Consider the following 12,569-nt stretch of genomic DNA (forward strand, 5'->3'; position numbering starts at 1 on the left):
TCAGGCATGTATTACTGAAGGAATCTGTTGCTCGGGGGAGACAAAGGGAGATCCCTTTCCAGCTGTCCCTGAAGCTCCCCAGTCCCCCCGTACGTGTGTCCTCGCCTCTGCGTGAACTCGCTGCAGTCTGAACTATCTGCTGCATTTATTTGCATCTGTAGCCCAACCTGCAGAGATGTTTTTCTTATGAATCTAATCATCTGCACAGCCTAATGTTTGCATTCTTGTGTGTTTTTGCCCCTGTGTGTCTGTCTTGTCTAAACGTTTTCTCGCTTCAAACCTTAACCCCTACAGTAGAATAAAAAGGGCTTTGGTGGGCTGTTACATCAGGCACCTCCTTTCATGGGTCGGGTTATAACCTTGAGCTGACCTCATTGCATTTCGTAGGAATGTCTGCATAAACTGGGTCAAGGGGAAACATGATGTCGTTTCCCTTGAAAATATTGTGCACTTCTATATTGCTTGTTTTAGTAATGCTTGTCGAGAATGTAAACCAAATTGAAATGTGTTTAACTGGACCTACATTTCAGGCCCTAAATGGATCTATTATATTCCTCACTGAGAATGAACCACTCTGGATTACTTAGGAGGCCTGAAATGGGTACCTTGACTAGACTGGTGGTCAAATAAACACACCGGGCATTTCAAGGGCCTCACATTCTCTCAGGGGGAAGGGTGCACCAAATCTTTTAAGGTTATTATTCCCTCATATGCTTCAACAATCCCCGTGCGCTGTGCGTGGGACCCTTGGCGATCAGTACTTTTTCTTCGGAATAGTGAAGGCGAATTACACAACACCATGAAAATAGTTCATGTTCTAGTCCTGCCTGTTTTCATTTTCTTTGAATTCCTCCCTCTGATGATTAGTGGTGTTTGGTTTTGTTAACACACACACACACACACACACACAACCCCTGTCCTCCCCTTTTTTTGCCCCCTCCTCCTCCTCCTCCTCCTCCCGTGGTGGAATTGAATGTCCTAGGAGTAGCTCCTCTCTCCTGCTGCCCTGCTCTGTGATATCTCTGCAGAGCAAAAGCTGTCCGCCTGAGGAATTCAACGGGAGTTGCAGGCGAAAAAAAAGAAAAGGAGCTGGCTTCTTTCACAGGAGGTGCAAGCACTGTGGTCTCAGGCCCCATCTGCCCTCCCTCGTCCTCCTCCTGTCTCCTGTCTGAGCCCTGCACCTGTTGTGACTCGTCAGCCAGGTGAAGAGGGAACCTCTGGTCTTGCGCTGTTTTTTCAGCTGACCGTAGCTGCGGGGCAATTAGGAACCCAGTCCATTCATTTGTCTGGATTGCTGCTTTTGCTTTGCATCCCTCTATCTGTGTCTCGCTCTGAAAACCCACCTCCCTGCATATCCCCACCCCCCTCCCAGTCCATCTCCGTCTAGCCCAGTCTGAGCCTGGCCGACGCTGTGGCTGTGAGTACGTGTGGAGCTGAAGACGTTTCCGTGCAGGAGTGAAGGTGTGGATCACATTGCACAGGGGTGGAAAGTGTAAAAAAAAACAGAAAAAAAGTAGTTCTTTCTGGTGGAGTTGGATTCAACATTGAACGACTGGGAGGGAAAAGAAAAAAAAACAACCTACAAACCAAAGAATTCTGCAGTTGGAAGACCAGCAGGTATGAAGAGTCAGACTGCTGTTGTGTCTGTGGCTCTGCTGGCTCTGTGCTGCCTGCTGATCCCAAGAGGAGGGCACAGTGCTGGGGGGATAGTTTCTCTGCGGCTGACTGGAGGGGAGAAGCAGCGAGACGAGTCCCTGGATGACCCGGAGAGTGAGCAAGGACTCACAGGGGACCCACACCCACTGGGAAGCAGCATCGAGGACACGAGAGACACGGAGGAGGTTCCAGTGGTTGGTGAGTGGAGGAAATTTTAATTCTAAAATGTAAGATACAAGTATGTTATAATATCAAAGCCATTATGGTCTGAGCTCCAGCGGGACATGGGGGAGCAAACTCAAACACACACCCCGTTCAGCTCCAGCAGGTATTAGAAACGTCCAGCTGGTTCTCTGTCCACCTCATCTCCTCCACACAAGACGAGAATTCTCTTCAGGGCCCCCAACAGACGAGACACGGAGACACACAGTCAGCATCTTGCAGACAGATCTTATGACACAGAGCTTTTCCACTGCCTCTGCATAGCGCCTGTAACCCGGCATGATTAATGCATTCCGGTTGCACACTCACGATGGGACGCTGGACGTGGAAGCTGTAGATGTGATACACTTAAACGAGGCTCACTGATGGATTTACGGCGTAGCTGTAACATGTTGCAGAGGCCATAATGATATGTTTATTTAATACATTATTTTTGTCATTAAAACAGAAGTGTGGTTAATTGAGAAGGACTAATGGAAAGAGAGAGAAATCCTTTCCATGAAGAATTCTCTCATCAGTCAACCTCATAAGGAAATACTGATGAACCTGAAGTGACCACTGAAATGCATCTGGTTGTCTGGATTTTTCCTGGCTGCATTTCCCTTTGACATAATTGCATAATCCGATTCTCACATTGGTCGGAAATGATACTTAGGGTTGTATAACCTTTCACTGCAATACTCAACATGAATGTGCTTTCATTGATAAGTCATTTGGCAAGTATTTACAGATTTTGAACATTAAGAATAACAGCAGAAGAAGGTTTGTTTTTGAGTGTTGGGTGTGATGGATGAAGAAGGATTCTTTCACCCTTTTAGATCACATTCCGGGTCAAAAATGTGCGCTTATTTCACAATATTTGCGTGTGGTATTTTTCTTGTCCTGGTAAACCGAATATAATATATCTGTTTTTTTCTTTGCTTTCCGGGATTTTCAGGCAGGGTGAGGAGAGCCCCAGATGAAGGCAAAAAGAAGAAGAAGGACAAGAAGAAGAACAAAGAGCCAAAAGTCCCCAAAGCCACCAAAAAGCCTAAAACTGACAAGAAGGGAAAGAAGAAGGACAAGCTGACAACCACAACTCAACCCCCAACCACGACAGGTAAGGACAGAACAGAGCAGGGAACCAAGTTTCCACTTGAATAACTCAGACATGAATGTCTGTTGTTGACTTTGTCTGCTGCCTCCAGTGATCCCCACTGAACCACCGACGGAGCCTGAGCCAGACACACAATACAGCTATCCTGATGCTGGTGAGTGACACACGCTCCATTACTCTCGTTTTACTTTACTGAGAAAAGAAACTGCCTTCTCCTCGTAACCCAAATAATAGTGTTGGAGCGAGTCTGTTGTCTTTAAGTCTTTTGGGGCTCCGCAGGGAGCTGTGTTGCCCCGAGCGATGTCAAAGCTGAAAATGCAATAAGAACTGGGGATGTTTCGGTAGAAAGAAGAAGAGTTTACCAGACCTCCGTTGTCTACTGCTCTCTGCTTGAGGCTAGACGCAATATTAGCCTCCACTAGCTTTGTACCGCTGCATTAATGCTATCAAAAGTGTCACGTTTTGTCAAGAAAAGGATGGTGTGGAACTCCAAATAAGTCCAAATAAATAAGTCACACTTCCTCAGCCACAATGGAAAAAGCACTTCCCCTCCTATTTTCTCACCTCCCCTCCCCCCGTATAATTGTGTCCTGTTCCTTACGAATTTAACACAGAGGACGTAACTCACAATTCCTTCTGTGCTGCGACCAACATTAACCACCTCACCCTTTGTCTCTAGTTTTTGCATATTTCAGTCCCATTTTTAAAAAGCGAAATCGGTGTAAAATGAGGTCGTCCTCTGATAAAAACGTGCTACCATCCAAAATATTCCAGTGCAGACATCTTGCCATCTCTTCCTCTCTGGCAGACAATGATTACTGGAAGCCGGACGATGACTACTGGGACGCAGTGCCCACGACACCCAGGTCCCAGCCCGAGGCCCCGAGCACAGAGCTACCGTACGACTACGGGAAGCCGGAGGAGGAAGAACCCGCTGCCCCAGCAACGGACCGGAAACCAGAGGAGAGCGAGCCGTCCGCGCCGCCGCCCGCCACCTACGACGACTACTGGGGACCCGAAGCCACTCCGGGGCCCGCCGCCTACGACGACTACTGGACGCTTGAAGACAAAGAACCGTATGATCCTGTGACTGACAGCTACGACAGCTACTGGAAAGAGGCGGACCCGACGCCGCCTGCCCCCGAGGCTGATGGGAAGGCTGGGGCAGAGGACCCCGATTACTGGGACGCCACGTGTAAGTCTGACTCGTCTCTGTTTTGAGGATGATTGCGGGGGGGGGGGAACAGTTTAGTGAATGTGACTCATCGGAGACACTTGAAGACACATGTGTACCTGTGTTGGACAAGAGGCGGTTTCTGGAGAATTATAACTCATACAAGTTATGCTTGGTATGCAGTAACCTCAACTTTATTTGGGGGATTTGACACATGATCAGGTTGGTAAGCTTTGAACGTATCATTATAAGGAGGTTTCCACTACTGACAGTGTTTCGTTTTTCAAGTGGTCTTTATTTACAAAACATCCGAAGATAAACTGTTATTTTTTTATCGAACATAAAGTGTCTGAAACAATATCATCTGTGCCCCTGATGATTGCAACACATTGTTCTGCCCACACTGAAAGCTACAAACTTCCACTAGTAAAACAATTATCTGATCTGATGTACAAAGTTTGTGATTAAAACTTTTATGATCTTCGCTATCTCTAAGTCCTTAGTGACTCCACTAATTATTTCCACAGGCCTAGGATGTAGGAAAACAGCGTGTTGTGTGTCTCTGTGACACGCATCTGGACTCATTACTGTGTGTTTCCAGCATACTGCGCTGTACCTCTACTCTCTCAACAGGCCCACTCATTCATTCACCCTCCCACATTTCTGTCACGTTCTCAAGTTTCTCAGCGCCTAGATCAAACTCCTTGTTCAACATGTAAAGTTCTTTTCTTTCGTTGTCAATATTGCAGTTAAGGGGCCAGAGAATCTTCCATTCCCTAATGGTGAAGAGGTCAGCCCTGAAATCAGAGTAGAAACTCTACCAGGTAACGCAACCATGTCCCTTCAACTCCCAGTTAGGCAGAGAACTAATAGAAAATCTGTGTAGACTTGTGACGCAGATGAAATGTTGGTTCCATCTGTGCCTTTTGGCCGGGAGCAGATGAGAAATCATGAGCAATTCAACACATGGGAATAACATAATAGAGAGTCTGTGAGCTAACCGGCCCCGCTTCTCAAACAAGAGTGGGTGGGTCGGCTCGGTTCCACAGAGTCAACAAAACTTTCCTTCGTTTTGATGTGCAGTTAAAAAAGAACCCTGTCATCAGTTCACAACTCTGTCGTCTTGTAAATGTAAATTTAAAGATTTAACAACTTAATTTGACAGTAGGCGTCGCAGTCGCATCCAAACTGAAGACAGTTGCCGTGATTGAATAAAGGTTTTGCTAACCTTTAAAGGTTTATTGAATTGTGTCATCCCACAGGGGTTAATTATGAAAAAAATAAATTCTCACTTGTACTGCAGTCGTGCCTCTGACGGAACGAGTGCTCTGACTTTATTTCTATTGTTTCTACACAGAGGAACCCACTGCTGCTACCACTCATGAGGGAACCTGGTACGATGATTACGACGAATATGGAATGAGTATGTGCACAAACACACGCAAACAACTAAAACCTATCCGTACTGAATGTATTACATTCGATTCACTAGCTAAGCCGCAGTGAGACCTACCAACACCACAGAGGGAAAGGATAAGCAATTAGCAGAGACCGGGTTGATAAGTTTCCAGATTTATAAATCCCATGTGACCTTTTTACCGTTTACGGTTCCAAATGACAATTGACAATGTCAATAATGTGCGTGCTTGTCGGCTGCTGGAAAAGGAATACTGCATTTATAGGTATTTCTAAAAAAAAATTACAGGGAGGAAAGAAGACGAGACTGACGATAAATGGATGGAAAAGGAGAGAGAGAGAGCAGAAAAGGAAAGAGCAAGGGAAGCTAAAGGTAAGATATCTCAGATATGGATATTGTTTTCCCTTATATAACACCACTCTGCACAGTCATGTGGGAATATATACAATAATGTAGTTATCAAAGCAAAGAACACGGCCTGTGACCCGAGTGCAAAAGTTCTAACAGATAACAGCTTTGAGATGTTCCCTCCCTTGGATCACATTTCCGTATTAAGAGAATGCAGATGTCACTTCTGCCATGTTAATGACACCGGGCACTTGGTACTTTAATTTGAATCAAATGGGCAAAGGCCCATCCCCCTACCACTAAACGGGGATTAATCAAAGAATTTCAGATTGCTTTTGTGAGCTAACGGTGAGTGATAAAGCAAAGAGGCAATACGGGAGAATTATCAGGCAGAGGGTGTTGCAACGTAGGGCTGGAAAGCCTTCACGTAGTCTCTCTTTCGTCACGTGTCTGCTGTGTGCAGCGAGGTCAGCTGGTGGTTAAGGCCAGAGACGATGATATATAACACCGCCGGGACTGGCGTCAATGGGGCACTTCCTGCCACGTGGGTTTAAGCTGAAAAGCATTCTTCGTCGACAAGTGTGTAAAGAAGCGACTGCAGCTGGAAGCACTCATCTGGGACGCAGAGGCAGATGGGCTCTTAAACACACCAGTGTGTGTAAGTGAGTTTGTGTATTTGTCTGATTGTGTGTGTACGGTCGCCCGGTGAGCTGATAACATGTTCCACATTCCCACTGACTACATGACTTCTGGCAGCCATACTTCCACCAATAGACTACATTAGGACTAATGATAATGATGTGTGGGATTCTTTGTGGAGTTTAACCCAAGTAAACTGGGAAAATGGGATTTAACTAAATTCAATTCAATTCAATTTCAATTCAATTTATTTTGTATAGCCCAAAATTGCAAATTACAAATTTGCCTCAGAGGGCTTTACAGTCTGTACACATGCAACATTCTCTGTCCCAAAACCCTCACATCGGCACAGGAAAAACTCCCCAAAATATGAAAAAACCCTTCAATGGGGAAAAAAGGTAAGAAACCTTAGGGAGAATGTCAGAGGAGGCATCCCTCTCCCGGGATGGACAGACTGCAATGGATGTCATGTGTACAGAAAACTAAAGGCATGGCAAGGTACTGTTTAAAAAACGTATTTGGCATAAAGTTTTTATGACGTCTGCCAGAGAGAGCGCAGAAGCTGAAGGAGGCAGAGGAGCGCGCCAGGAACAGACCACATGTCTTCAAAGAGCCAAAGAGTAAGTCGACGCCTGTTCGGATCCGGAATGCATTGCGTAAGCTTTTGCGATAATTAATATCTTATTTGCTTTTCTCTGGCAGAGTGTCCTCCCCTGGGGATGGAGTCCCGTAAGATTGAGCCGGACCAGCTCTCAGCCTCCTCTTCGTCTCAGTATTATTTTGCACCTCAGAGGGCGCGGCTCAACATGCAGGTACACAACAATCAAGAGGATGGCTGCTGCAGTCTGAATGCTTCAATGCAGCACAGCTATCACTTACATTATACCAAGCCCTGATGATAAAAACCAGCAACCAGCCGTATGTTGACAAATCCTGTTGTGGTTGACTCTGTCGCTTCCATTAGCTGCTTTGGGTTGTTATTAATCTGTATAGTCTAAGAATCATTTTGGCAATAATTAAATCAGCCAGTAAATGATCAAATGATTCTGCTCTCCACTGCAGATTTATGTTGTCAGAATGGCATCTGTGATATATGAACCCAACGACTTGCACGTCCGCACATGATACGTCCATATGTGAAGTGTGTGGGTGAGCTTGAAATGCGACCGATTCGCTGAACCCATCGACACGTTTTGTTGTGCGTGTGGCTCCCAGGGTTCAGATGATGAAGAGAACATGCGAGGTGGAGCGTGGTGCGCAAACTCCGAGGACAGAATCCACTGGCTTGAGATTGATGCTCGCAGGGAGACGGAGTTCACGGGCGTCATAACGCAAGGACGGAACTCTTTGAACGAGTAAGACGCAAACGGATGAGTACGCCGAATTCTCCATTTCTACACCTAACATGTTTCCCGTGTATTTTCTTTTTTTCCAGGAGTGACTATGTGGAGTCCTATTTCCTGGCCTTCAGCAACGACAGCAGGGAATGGACCACCATCCACGATGGGTACAGTGACTGGGTGAGGTCACTCAAACCTCTGTCACTTCATAGGCGTTGTGAATTATGTTTCCCTCCCTTTTTCTCCAGACTCACCTTGCCCCCCACTTATCTCTCCCCTAGTTGTTCTTTGGAAACAGCGATAAGGACACTCCAGTGATGAACCAGCTGGCACAGCCTGTGCTGGCCCGCTACATGCGGATCATCCCTCAGAGCTGGAACGGCTCTCTGTGCATGAGGCTGGAGGTCCTCGGCTGCCCCCTACCCGGTGATCCTCGAATGCACTAACGCGCTCACACGTGCCTACAAATACACACATTGAATGATACATTTTGTTCTCTTGTGCTTCACAGATCCAGTGGATGTTCACTACAGGCAAAACGAAGTCACTCCAGTGGATTACCTGCAGTTCAAACATCACAGCTACTCAGAGATGGTTTCAGTCAGTATCCTTAGACACTGTGAAGGTCCCCTGCACCTCTGCCGGCTGAATGAACTCGTCAGGAAATTTCCCAAAGACAAAAACAAAATACTCTCCCATGAACAAACCAGGAGGTCTGCAGAGATCTACTTTAATATAAACTGGTATTAAATCCTTGCAGAGAGCTCATTCTTTCTCAGTGTGTTATTTCAGCCATCTGAGGGAAACATGACCCTTCCTCCCAAACAGCACCCCCCCATCTTCATAACTTTCACGAGCACTATTGATAAACGTCAGGGAGGTTCAGCTGATGTGACAGATCTGCAGCCTTCAGCCGTTTCATGAATAACGTGTAGATATATTGATATATTTTGCACACTGACCGTTTTTATAATCTCATGTGTTCAGTTCATGAAGTCAGTGAATTCGGAGTGTCCCAACATCACCAGCGTCTACAGCCTGGGCCGCAGCTCCAAGGGACTGGATATCATGGCCATGGTCATCTCTGGAAACCCCACGGAGCACGAAATAGGTGGGAATGGGTTCATACAATGAAGAAACACGCAGACCAAAGGTTTTTAGAACAGTTAAAAGCTGATCGGTTGAAATCAAACACGTGAAGGCTGTCTGGCCTCGACGGCACCCCCGATGATTCCTGTAAATCCGTATAAACACCAGCTGGAAGTCTGCAGATTATAGTCGATGGACAAACGGCTAAAGTCTTGTCCGTTGGTCTCTGCAGGGGAGCCAGAGTTTCGCTTCACGGCTGGTCTCCACGGAAACGAGGCAACGGGTCGGGAGATGATCCTGCTTCTCATGCAGTACCTGTGCAAAGAGTACAAGGACAGAAACCCCAGAGTACAGCGGCTGGTGGAGGGAATACGCATCCACCTGGTGCCATCGCTCAACCCTGACGGACATGTGGAAGCTTTTGAAGCGGTCCGTGAATATTGTCATTAGAAGGCATGCGTTTGTATTCAACTGGTTGTGGTCTGGGGTGACCTGTCTCCATGTCACACTTTTCCAAATTCTGCCCCGCAGGGTTCAGAGCTGAGTGGATGGACCACCGGACACTTCACCGAGGACGGCTTTGATATCTTCCAGAACTTCCCTGACCTAAATAGTATCCTGTGGGATGCTGAAGATAAGGGCATGGTGCCCAAACTCACCCCAAACCACCACGTGCCCATCCCGGGGAACTTAGAGACCAATCGCTCGGTAAGGAGGGGGAGGGTACAGCCTTGTCCTAACACCAGCTACTCATAAAGTCTGGGGAGAGAAAATTTGAAAGTCCTTGGTACTTTTACAATGGTGGTCTGGTCAGTAAACAACGCATCTGTCTTCCTGTTTTTCTTCCAGATCGCTGTGGAAACTAAGGCCATAATCTCCTGGATGAAAAGCCATCCGTTTGTGTTGGGTGCAAACTTCCAGGGCGGGGAGGCAATTGTAGCCTACCCTTATGACAGCTTACGTCTCAACAAGCCTACCGAGAGCCAGAAGCCCCACAGCCGCAAGAAGAGACAGTAGGACTTTTCCTCCCCTACTTTGTTCTCTTGTCGTTTCCCAGTTTTACACAAATCATTATTTTTATTCATTCTATTTGACCTCCTGTTGTCTCCTGTGATGCTTTCCATGAACCACTTACAATCATTCCTTTCAAATTATACTACATAACAGCTGAACTAAAATCATTTCTTACAGGTATGAAGAAGGATATGATGTGACAGAGTGGGGAAGAGGCTACAACGAAGAGCCAGAGGAAGACTGGAGAGGAAGAGGATATGCAGAGCCAGAGGAGGATCGGAGGGACCAGGGCCAAGAACGTGGCTACGACGAAAACCAAGGCTACGAACGTGGCTACGACCAGAACCAGGGCTACGACCGTGGCTACGACCAAAACCAGGGCTACGACCGTGGCTACGACCAAAACCAAGGTTACGAACGGGGCTACGACCAGAACCATGGCTACGACCATGGCTACGACCAGAACCAAGGCTACGACCGTGGCTACGACCAGAACCAAGGCTATGACCGTGGCCACGACCAGAACCAAGGCTACGACCAGAACCAAGGCTACGACCATGGCTACGACCACGGCCATGGATATGGCCATAGAGAGGAGGAAGAGGATGATAGAGGAAGAAGCGCCGGCTACCAGTACTCTGAGCCCGATGATGAGCCTCGGGTGGTGGCAGACGAGTCCCTCTTCAGGTGGCTGGCTGTCTCTTACGCGTCCACACACCTGACCATGACACGCAACTTGTACGGCTCCTGCCACGGAGACACCGCTGGAGGGACGCACGGCATCGTCAACCGAGCCAAATGGAAGCCAATCACAGGAAGTGAGTAGAGGTCATTAGGTTTGAAACAGTTTAAAAGATATTTTGGCTTTCTGTATGTATTTATAACACCGCCTGGTGGACAATATGTGCAGTGCAGCTCTGGGATTAATGTGTGTGTGTGTGTGTGTGTTCCCCCCGTCTCCAGGTATGAATGACTTCAGCTACCTGAACACCAACTGTTTTGAGTTGTCCATATTCCTCGGATGCGATAAGTTTCCCCATCAAAGTGAGTTGGCGGGTGAATGGGAAAAGAACAGAGAAGCGATGATTATCTTCATGGAGCAGGTCAGTCCCTCACACTGCAAGTGATAAACAGTATACGGTCTGCTTTCATACAAGAGTCAATCGTGGCAACATGAGAACTGTGGAACCCCTCCCACTCGATCTAGGTGAATCGTGGCATCAGAGGCATTGTAAAGGATCAGCTGGGGAACCCTATTGCAAATGCCACTGTGTCTGTAGATGGGATAAACCATGATGTCACCACAGGTTAGTTGAAAAACGTCCTTTTCTCCCCTCCTTAGTTTCTAATATGTGTTAACCTGGTTGATTTAACACACAACAGCCTTCAGACAAAATGCCTGTCCTCTGTTTGCCATTGCAGCAACAACAGGGGACTACTGGCGGCTGCTCAACCCGGGAGAGTACCGTGTGACTGCTCGAGCTGAGGGCTTCTCCCCTGTGACCAAAGTCTGTGTGGTGGGTTACCTGTCAGGAGCCACAGCCTGCAGCTTCAACCTGGCCAAGTCCAACTGGGACCGCATTAAACAGGTGTGCCACTTCCATCCACATGACAACACTTAAATAACCGGTAACCCAATACTTAATAACTACTTACAAGTGTCTCTCTACATATCTCTGCAGATCATGGCCCTCAATGGTAACAAGCCAATTCGACTCAGCTATGCCAACAACAGAGAACAGAAACCTGCGATTGCAAACGGTAACAAGCGCGTGGTTGATGGCGTCAATGGGTCACCGAATTCACAATTCAACACTGAGCGGCAGAGGAAGCTCAAAATAGCTCGTATCCGTCGCCTTCGGCAACAGCGATTGCTAAAGTTAAGATCAATGACGACGTTGCCCCCGACAACAACAACCACAATTCCCACAACACCAGAGACCACCACATCCTGGTATGAATCGTGGGTCACAGGGGAGGGACAGAGTTCGACGCCTGGCGGTTTCACAGACTCCATCCTGGATTATAACTATGAGTACAAGATTGATGACTATTAGGTTTTAAAGCACACACAGCCCATACAGTGAAGGGTACTTTCCTTTGAGGTAGTTCTCGTTGCCGTGGTGTCCTCGGAGCAGGATGATAATGATCAAATGAGGAATCCTGTTTCGTTGTGCAAGCAACGGCAATTTAAAGAATATAAAATACATAGTTGTACAAGGATAGTGTATCTATTACCTAATAGAATGTCTCCTCACAGATACTCACCCTGTTCATTATGCTGGTATTTCCATTAGGCGGTTCAAGCTGCCTTTTTCTGACTTGCTATTCAATTGTTTTGCTTCATGAAGTTGTTTATTGTGGATGCACATACAAAAAAGTTGAGTTGTTTTAATCACCAAGGCAGACATACGTTTTACAGTATGAATGGTCACTGAAGGTTCAAAAAACATTTGTTCAAACTTGGTCTTGTTGACTCACACAGCTGGAGTACAGTCACTTTTTCAAATAAAGGCTTGTTTACACACAATGCGTGTCTCCTTTTTCTAGCACCTTTGGAAAGACTGATCCAAG

The 12,569-nt window shown here is 46.8% G+C and overlaps 1 protein-coding gene across 2 annotated transcripts; it reads left to right on the forward strand.

Moving 5' to 3' along the window:
* Nucleotides 1-983: 983 nt before the first annotated feature.
* aebp1b (AE binding protein 1b) lies at nucleotides 984-12,525 on the forward strand. 2 transcript variants are annotated; one of them, XM_037481846.2, is made up of 23 exons: nucleotides 984-1,202; nucleotides 1,373-1,854; nucleotides 2,816-2,977; nucleotides 3,066-3,128; nucleotides 3,783-4,169; nucleotides 4,898-4,972; nucleotides 5,506-5,571; nucleotides 5,854-5,937; nucleotides 7,101-7,172; nucleotides 7,255-7,364; nucleotides 7,768-7,907; nucleotides 7,988-8,072; nucleotides 8,174-8,318; nucleotides 8,404-8,492; nucleotides 8,880-9,003; nucleotides 9,214-9,410; nucleotides 9,513-9,689; nucleotides 9,831-9,994; nucleotides 10,173-10,813; nucleotides 10,959-11,098; nucleotides 11,203-11,302; nucleotides 11,418-11,584; nucleotides 11,678-12,525. In XM_037481846.2, exons 2-23 carry the CDS (start codon nucleotides 1,620-1,622, stop codon nucleotides 12,050-12,052), a joined length of 3,798 nt encoding a protein of 1,265 aa, XP_037337743.2. In that variant the 5' UTR covers nucleotides 984-1,202; nucleotides 1,373-1,619; the 3' UTR covers nucleotides 12,053-12,525. The 2 variants fall into 2 exon arrangements, with proteins under 2 accessions (XP_037337743.2, XP_037337742.2); XM_037481845.2 differs by having other exon boundaries at nucleotides 984-1,854.
* Nucleotides 12,526-12,569: the final 44 nt, after the last annotated feature.

Source organism: Pungitius pungitius, chromosome 5 (genome assembly GCF_949316345.1).
Source record: "Pungitius pungitius chromosome 5, fPunPun2.1, whole genome shotgun sequence".
In the NCBI taxonomy this organism is placed as follows: Eukaryota; Metazoa; Chordata; class Actinopteri; order Perciformes; family Gasterosteidae; genus Pungitius; species Pungitius pungitius.

Bases quoted from the DNA above. Each gene is read 5' to 3' on its own strand.
- aebp1b (XM_037481845.2), top strand. From the start codon at position 1,620: ATGAAGAGTCAGACTGCTGTTGTGTCTGTGGCTCTGCTGGCTCTGTGC. The intron at 8,319-8,403 runs GTGATCCTCGAA...TGTGCTTCACAG, and splicing joins CCTCGGCTGCCCCCTACCCG to ATCCAGTGGATGTTCACTAC. The intron at 9,995-10,172 runs GTAGGACTTTTC...CATTTCTTACAG, and splicing joins CACAGCCGCAAGAAGAGACA to GTATGAAGAAGGATATGATG.